The sequence below is a fragment of the Chinchilla lanigera genome, unplaced genomic scaffold, assembly GCF_000276665.1.
Source record: "Chinchilla lanigera isolate Chin_1 unplaced genomic scaffold, ChiLan1.0 scaffold00157, whole genome shotgun sequence".
NCBI lineage: Eukaryota > Metazoa > Chordata > Mammalia > Rodentia > Chinchillidae > Chinchilla > Chinchilla lanigera.
In genome coordinates, this window is record NW_004955558.1 from 736,630 (window position 1) to 744,911 (window position 8,282).

The 8,282-nt window shown below is 36.0% G+C and overlaps 1 protein-coding gene across 3 annotated transcripts in view; it reads right to left on the reverse strand.

Moving 5' to 3' along the window:
- Positions 1-8,282, reverse strand: part of LOC102007473 (N-formyl peptide receptor 2-like) — a 35,636-nt gene that overhangs the window by 11,648 nt on the left and 15,706 nt on the right. Inside the window, exon 1 of one of the 3 annotated variants that reach the window (XM_005412669.1) lies at positions 6,378-6,450. The exons of 1 other annotated variant lie outside the window; for it this stretch is intronic. Coding sequence is in view for 1 of the 2 variants with exons in the window: in XM_013508868.1 (XP_013364322.1) it covers positions 1,664-1,720 (57 nt within the window). In the remaining variant the exon portion in view is untranslated. Of the gene's footprint in view, positions 1-1,663; positions 1,833-6,377; positions 6,451-8,282 lie in introns of those variants that run through there. One more of the 3 variants, XM_013508868.1, reaches the window with a different exon arrangement.

Genomic DNA, 8,282 nt, shown 5'->3' on the forward strand with positions numbered 1-8,282 from the left:
ATGCAGGATAGCTAACATAGTTGTACTACTGACTTCTATCACTTTTCTAAAAGGATCAGTTAATAATTAATTATTTGATCCATCTTGCATGTCTCTATTTGTTTTCCTGAGAAACCACTTTGAAGATATCCATATGTAATACAACAACCATTGTTAATTTCCTACCACTTTGTCTTTAATTCAGTACTGCTTTTATTGTTCTTATGCTATTTTGTAAATGGATGTCTATTTGTTATTATGTTTTCCTTCTTTTATTTTTAAAATAAATTAAAACTACATATATATATATATACTAAAAAATAAAATAAAAAAACACTTGCATCAAAGAGTTGGATACATCTGGAGGGTCATCACTGAAGTGGAGGAGAGTAGATCAGTTGGCTAGGCTGCTACAGCACAACATCATAGAGGAGGGGACTAAATAATAGAAACTGATGTTCTCACAGTCCTGGAAGTTGGAAGATAGATTGGTGCTGGTCTTCTCACGCTGGCTTGCAGATGGCTCTCTCCTCTCCATTTCCTGTTATGGTCCTTGCTCTGTGTGTCTGCATTGTAATCTTCTCTTCTATTAAGGACACCATCAAAGTGCTCTAGTGTCTACCATAATGTTGTCTAGGTTTTCTCCTTAAGGGTCTTATCTCTGAGTGTCAGATTCTAAGGTTTTGGGTGTTTATTGGTGGGACACGGTTTATGCCATAGCAATCTATTATTTTTAAAAAGTGAGGAGCTGAGCATTATTATTCTCAGTTGAAATGTAAAGTGACTGACACTTGGTAGTTAGAATCGGGGACAAAATACAGCTCATTTTATGTTTCAAGTTGGCTCGTATGAAGGAATCAAGAATGGATTTAAATATTTTACCGACTCAAGAAAATGAAAAGAATATTTTGTGACATTTGAAAATGATAGGAAATCCAACAGCAACGTCCATAGCTAAAACTCGCCTTACAGACTGTCGCATTCATTCAGGTCTTAGCGTCCAGGCTGGTGCCTGTGCTACAGCACATAGCTGATGAACACACTGCCCAGCCTGTGCCTTGAAGTGAGAGATGTTCACTCTCCAGCCCTTTACAGAAAATGCTGACCCTGGTTACATGCTGTGACAGCTGAGGAACCGGGGACCAGCAGCCCTGGATTCCAGCCCAGCCTTCTCCATCTCAAATACCACCTACAGTCTTCGCTGTTCTCCCTCTCTCCCTTCCTCCCTGTGTGTGTGTGTGTGTGTGTGTGTGTGTGTGTGTGTGTGTGTGTGCACGCATGTGCACATGCACATGTGCTCATGTCTCTCATTCCTTCATTCTACCTTTCATTGCTTACCACTAATTCTTCTCACTCTGAATATGTCCCTGCTCTTTACCTTAATTTCTTGGAGGAGAGATTCCTGGACACACAATTCCATGATTAGTTGCTACTGAGAGGGTTAATCCTTTGTGTCACACAGATTAAGTGTGAGAAAAACATTGAGATTCTAGTTTCCAAAAGTACTCACGCTACTCCTAAGTGGTTTTAAAACAGATGTCATATTGGTATATTCTTGTGGTCATATGAATCACAAGGACCTTGGGTTCCTATTTTTTGTTGCCCAGGTGGTTCCAGTTCCTATTCTCTTGCCCAGCCCATTTGGTATATCATCACTTAAGAATATTAGAACAGAATCACTTACAGCAGGAGACTGGTGATTTAGAACTGGCCAGGTCAAGGACCACAGCTGGTGAAACATCCAGATGAGAGACACAGACCTTGGGCTGTGGAGCTTTATAAGGGTTTGTTCACTGGATTTGTGAGAACAATAAGCCCTGTGGAGTAAACTGTAGAGAAATGACAGAGGAAGTGAATACATAAAACTCATACCATTCCTTCACTCACATCACCTTCTTACTGTAAGGGACAGCCAAAGAACTGGCAAGAAATGGAAGAGCAATATGAAATTGGAGAGTAGTATTTAAGACTGAGCCATTCTTGAGTAGGAATCAGCACTGGAAAAATTATTCAATGAGAGGATTCAGTAAACAATTTGTAATAACAACTATCAATGTCAATAGTCTTAATTCCACATCAAAAGACAGATAGTAGGGGCTGGGGATTTAGCTCAGCAGCACAGCACCTGCCTGGCAAGTGCAAGGTCATGAGTTCAGTTCCCGGTACCGGAAAAAACACAAAAACAAACAAACAAACAAAAAAAAGACAGATAGTAGATTGGGCAAAAAAATGCAAACATATCTTCCACATAGGAAACACACCGTACTCAAAAGGAAGCTCACAATCTAATGGTAAAATGTTATAAAACACTCCATCCAACCACAGGCCCAAAATAAGGAAGGGTAGCTATCTTCTTTTCAGACACAGCAGATCTCAAGCTAAAACTGGTCAAAGGGGACAAAGGTCACCACTACATACAGGAAAAGGGAACAATTCAATGAGAAAAGGTGATTATAAATAGTTATGTTCCAAATGTGGGCACACCAAAATTCATAGAACAAAAACTACTGAATGGACAGATAGACAACACTATAGTCATAGCAGAGAACTTCAATTTCCAAGTTTCACAAGTAGATCAACCAAACAAACAAAAAAAATCACAAAGAAATATGCGAAACCACACCATTGAACAAATGGACTTCACAGATATCTACAGAGTGTTTCATCCAAAAAAGAATACATCTTTTTCTCAACAGCACGTGAACTTGTCCTGCAATTGACCATATCTTAGGGTATAAAGCATGTGTAAATAAATACAAAAGAACTGAAATAATCTCCTGCCTACTATCAGACCATAGTGAAATAGAGCTAGAAAACAAAAACAAAAGAAACTGCAGAAATTACATAAACACCTTGATATTAAACTAAGCATTACTGGGTAATAAATGAATCAAAGACAAAAAAAGGGAAGACATAAAAATGTCCTCAAATCAAATGACTGTGGAACCATAAATGCCAAAGCCTATAAGCATAACAAAAACAGCTGTAAGAAAGAAATGTATAGCTGCAAATGCAAATATCAAAAGAGTAGAGAAGTCGCAAATTAATAACCTAATGATGCATCTCAAATTCTTAGGAAAGGAAGAGCAGTCCAAATCTGAAATTAAGGGAAGCAAAGAAATTATAAAGTTCAGAATGAAAGATAATGAAGTTGAAACTAAAGCAAAACAATACAAAGAATCAGTGACTCAAACACTTGGGTTTTTGAAAGGTTAAATAAGGTTGATACCTCTAGCCAAACATAAGAAAAACAGAAAAAAATCCTATCAGTGCAAGTAGTATTGAAAAAGGTAGTATCACGTTTAACACTGCCAAAATCCAGAGGATTTTAAGGAATCACTTTAAAAATGTATACTGCAATAAATTGGAGAACCTAGTTAAATGCAAAAATTACTGGACACATGAATTAACAAAACTGAACCAAGAACATATAAAAACTCTGAACAGATTAATGACCAATAAAGTAGAAGCAGTAATTAAAAACAGTATCAACAATTAAAAGCCCAGGACCTGATGGATTCACCAGAGAATGGTACCAGAACTTCAGAAAAAAAATCTAACATCAGTATTCCTCAAACTCTTCAATGAAATGGAAAGGAAAGGAATACTGCCAAACTCATTCCCGGAAGCTATAAATACCCTGATAACAAAAGCGGATAAAGATATTACAAAAAGAAAGAAAAATATAGGCCAATATCCTTAATGAACATTGATGCCAACATCCTCAAAAATATACAATATGTGATATATCATTAAAACCATACATGATGAGCAAACTTCCTTCATTCCAAGGTTTCAAGAGTAGTGCAACATATGTAAATCATTAAGTGTAACATGATATAAACAGAAACAAGAAAAAAAGCATATAATCATCTCAACAGACAGAGAAAAACCCTTTAACAAATTCCAACATCCATTCATGAGAAAAACCTGGACAAAAATAGGTATCGAAAGACTTTATCTCAATCTGATGAAAGCCATTTATGAGAAATCCATTGCTGACATTATGTTAAATGATGAAAAACTAAATACTCTTCCTTTAAAATCAATAAGAAGTATGTGTTTGCTCTCACCACTCCCGTTCAATATATTACTTGAAAATTTAGGCAGGATAATCAAGAGAGAGAAAGGAATTAAAGGGATTCTAATATGAAAGTAAAAAGTCATAGTATCCTTATTCACAGATAACATAATTCTTTATATACAAGACTCAAAAATTCCTCCAAAAGACCCATAAAACTAATAAAAAATTATTAAAGTGTCAGGATACAAAGTAAATATACAAAAATCAATAGCATCCTTGTTCACCAACAATGAACCCATCCAGATTAAAATTAGGAAAACAATCCAATTCAGAATGGTCTCCAAAAATTAAACACATAGGAATTAATCTAATCAAAGAAGTGAGAGGTCTCTTTAATAGAAATTACCATATCCTGAAAAAAATAAATTGAAACAGAAGTCAGTAAATGGAAAGATACTACTTGTTCATGGATAGACAAGACTAACATTGTCAAAACAGCCATACTTCCAAAACCAACCGGAAAAAGAAAAAATAATTTTTCCTTTCCTTTGCTTTCCTTTCCTTTCCTTTTCAAAAGAAAGACGACAACCTTTCCTTTTTGGTTGTCTGGTTGAGTTCTTTTTTAACTTAAATTTCATTTGGTCTTGTTTTATTTGTTAGGGTTATTTCCACTTTTTGTTGTAAGTCTCTTTTCTCTCTCTGTTTTTTTTCTTCTGTCCTTCTTTAATGACTTAGATTTATTACCTCCCTTTATGTTTTCACCTACTTGTCATCTAATTCTCTTTCACCAACTATCTTGCTTGATTTTATACCTCTTCTCTGCCCAGTTCACTTTAATGCTCCTCTGCTCCCTCTGCCATTCTTTCCCTCTTCTGTCCTCCAGTTTCCCAAAACTTGAGTGATCATCCTATGGCCCCCAGCCTTAATTCCTGCCATAGAGGACTTCCCTCATCTCTCTATCTTTCAACCTGTCCCTCTTAATCTCCCCTCACACAGGGTAAAATCACTTACCTAAAGGGAAAAATCATTGCACACATGTTCCTAGTATATACTGGACTCTGCTAAACAACTGTAGAATTTGCTCCTATGGTGAAAAGTATAAGGCTAATAGTTACTACAGTTTGTCAGTAGCCAGACTGCTCTGGAGACTATTGGTATTGTCAGCTGTACTACTTTAGCCAGGATACCATACCTGCTATAATCAGTTTTTCTCTCCTGTATGACAACACTGTGATTACATGGGATCATTACCATCACCATAATCCAAGACCAAAAGACTCTGTGCTGAGCCAAATAGTAACAACTTCTCATCCTCAACACATTGGGAAGGTGGTTCTTCAGATAGACACAATCTACAGCAAGGCATATAATAATCAAGATTCCAGAAATCCAGCATAACAACAGAATATTAAAAGAGGCTAGAGAAAGGAAACAAATCATCTACAAAGGAAAATCCATCAGAATCACAGCAGACTTCTCAACACAAACCCTCAAATCAAGGAAAGCTTGGAGTGAGGTATTTCAAACCCTAGAAGAAAACAATCTTCAACCCAGATTGATGTACCCTGCAAAACTATCTTTCAAAATCGGTGGAGAAATAAGATAATTCCACAACAAAGAACAATTGAAGAAATTTATGACCACCAAACGAGCTCTACAGAATGCTTTAAAGAATATATTAGAAAGAGATAATGAAGACTGCAAACACAGGAACAATGGAAAGAAACAGCCAAGAAGGGTAAGCAATTAAACAGATAGGAAAAGTAGGGAACCAACAGAAAGAAAGTAACATGAGAAAGATAAGCCAATACAACATCAGTTATAACCATCAATATAAACAGTCTCAACTCACAAATCAAAAAACAAAACAAAACAAACAAAACAAAACAAAACAAAACAAAACAAAACAAAACAAAACCAGACTGGCAGAATGGAACAAGAAACAAGATCCAACAAAATCCTGCATTCAAGAAGCATATTTAACTCCAAAACATTCATAGACTGAAAGTCAAAGGATAGAAAAACAATTCTGCATGCCACAGGAACCCAGAATAAGCAGAAGTAGGTATTCTATTTGCAGACAAGGTAAACTTCAAGTCAAAACTGATCAAAAGAGACAAAGAAGGTGACTACATACTCATTAAGGGAAAGCTCCAAGAAGAAAAGATAACCATCATAACTATATATGCTCCAAACACTGGTGCACCAAACTACATAAAACAAATATTAACAGACATGAGAAAACAAAGAAGTGCTAACACAACTGTGGTGGAAGACCTCAGTACTCCTCCATTCTCACTAATACACAGATAAACTGGACAAAAAAGTCAACAAGGAAATATTAGAATTAAGCCAAGCCTGTGATCAAATGGACCTGGTAGTTGTCTACAGATTGTTCCCCCACCAAAACAACAGAATAAATATCCTTCTCAGGTGCACATGGGATGTTCTGCAAACTAGACCACATATTAGCTCACAAAACATGTTTACCTAAATGTAGAGGAACTGAAATCATCCACTGCATACTATCTGACCATAGTGAAATGAAACTGAAAGTCAATTACACAGAAACCACAAAAACTACATAAACACAGGGAAATTAAACAACACCTTTCTGAAAACCAATGGGTGGCAGAGGAAATTAAAGATGAAATTAAACAGTATATATAATTAAATAATAATGCCAATACAACATACGAGAACTTATGGGACACAAGGAAAGCATTCCTATGAGGGAAATTTATACTGGTGAACACTCACATGAGGAAAACAGAATGAGCTCAGATAAGCAACCTAATATTGAACCCCAAAATTCTAACAAAGAAGAACAAATCAAACCCAAAGCAAATATAAGGGAGGAAATTATAAAGAGCAGAAGTTAATGCAACTGAGACTAAGAAAACAATACAAAGAATCTATGAATCAAAAAGTAGGTTCTTTGAAAGAATAAATAAAATTGATAAATCATTAGCTAACCTCATCAGAGTAATTAGGAATTAGGAATTTCAAGTAATTAGGAGTGAAAAGGGGAAGATCACAACAGATACTACAGAAAAGCAGAAGATCATTAATATGTACTATGAGAACCTATATTCTAATAAGATTGAAAGCACAGAAGAAGTGGACAGATTCCTAGACACACTTGAATTGCCAAAATTAAATCAAGAAGATATAAAAATTCTAAATGACATGGTATCAGCCAATCATTGAAAATGTGATTAAAAATTTATCAACAAAGAAAAGCTCAGGCCCTGACAGGTTCATTTTTGAATTTTACAAGAGGTTTAAAGAACTAATGCCACTAATGCCGAATCTAATGCTGAATTGCTTTAAGGGAATTGAAAGGGAATCAATACATCCAAAATGATTTCTGAAGGCAAGTATTACCCTGATTTCAAAAGCAGAGAAGAACCCAACCAAAAAATAAAACTACATGCCAATCTCCCTAATGAACACAGATGTAAAAAATCCTCAATAAGATACTAACAAACAGAATGCAGCAAATCATCAAGAAGATTATACACCATGACCAAGTGGGATTCATTCAAGGAATTCAGGGCTGATTCAACATACGAAAAATAACAAATGTAATACACCATATTAAAAGAGCCAAAGAGGGGCAGGGATGTAGCTCAGTGGCACAAGCACCTGCCTGGCAAGTGCAAGGTCCTGAGTTCGATTCCCGGTACCAAAAAAAGAGCCAAAGACAGAAATCCCATGATCATTGCAATAGATGCAGAAAAAGCATTTGACAAAGTCCGGCACCCATTCACGATAAAAAACCCTACAGAAAATTAGAATAGATTATCTTTACTTCAATCTAATAAAAGTCATCTATGACAAATCAACAGTTAACATCATATGAAATGGTCAAAAACTGAAAGCTTTCATTCTAAAATCAGGAAGAAGATAGGAATGTTGACTATCACCACTCCTATTCAATATAGCTCTGGAAATATTAACCACACAACTGCAGCAACTACACAAGAGAGAGAGTGATAAAAGAAATAAGGGTAGGAAAGAAAGAAGTGAAATTATCATTATTCACAGATGACATGACATTCTACGTAGAAGAGCCCAAAAACTTCTTGAAAAGACTTTTAGATTTAATAACCAAATTCAGAATTGTAGCTGAATACAAAGTCAACACTCAAAAGTCAACAACAGACGGGCGTGGTGGTGCACGCCTGTAATCCCAACAATCGGGAGGCTGAGGCAGGAGGATCGTTGCAAGATCGAGGCAAGCCTGGGCTACAAAGTGAGCTCAAGGCCAGCCTGA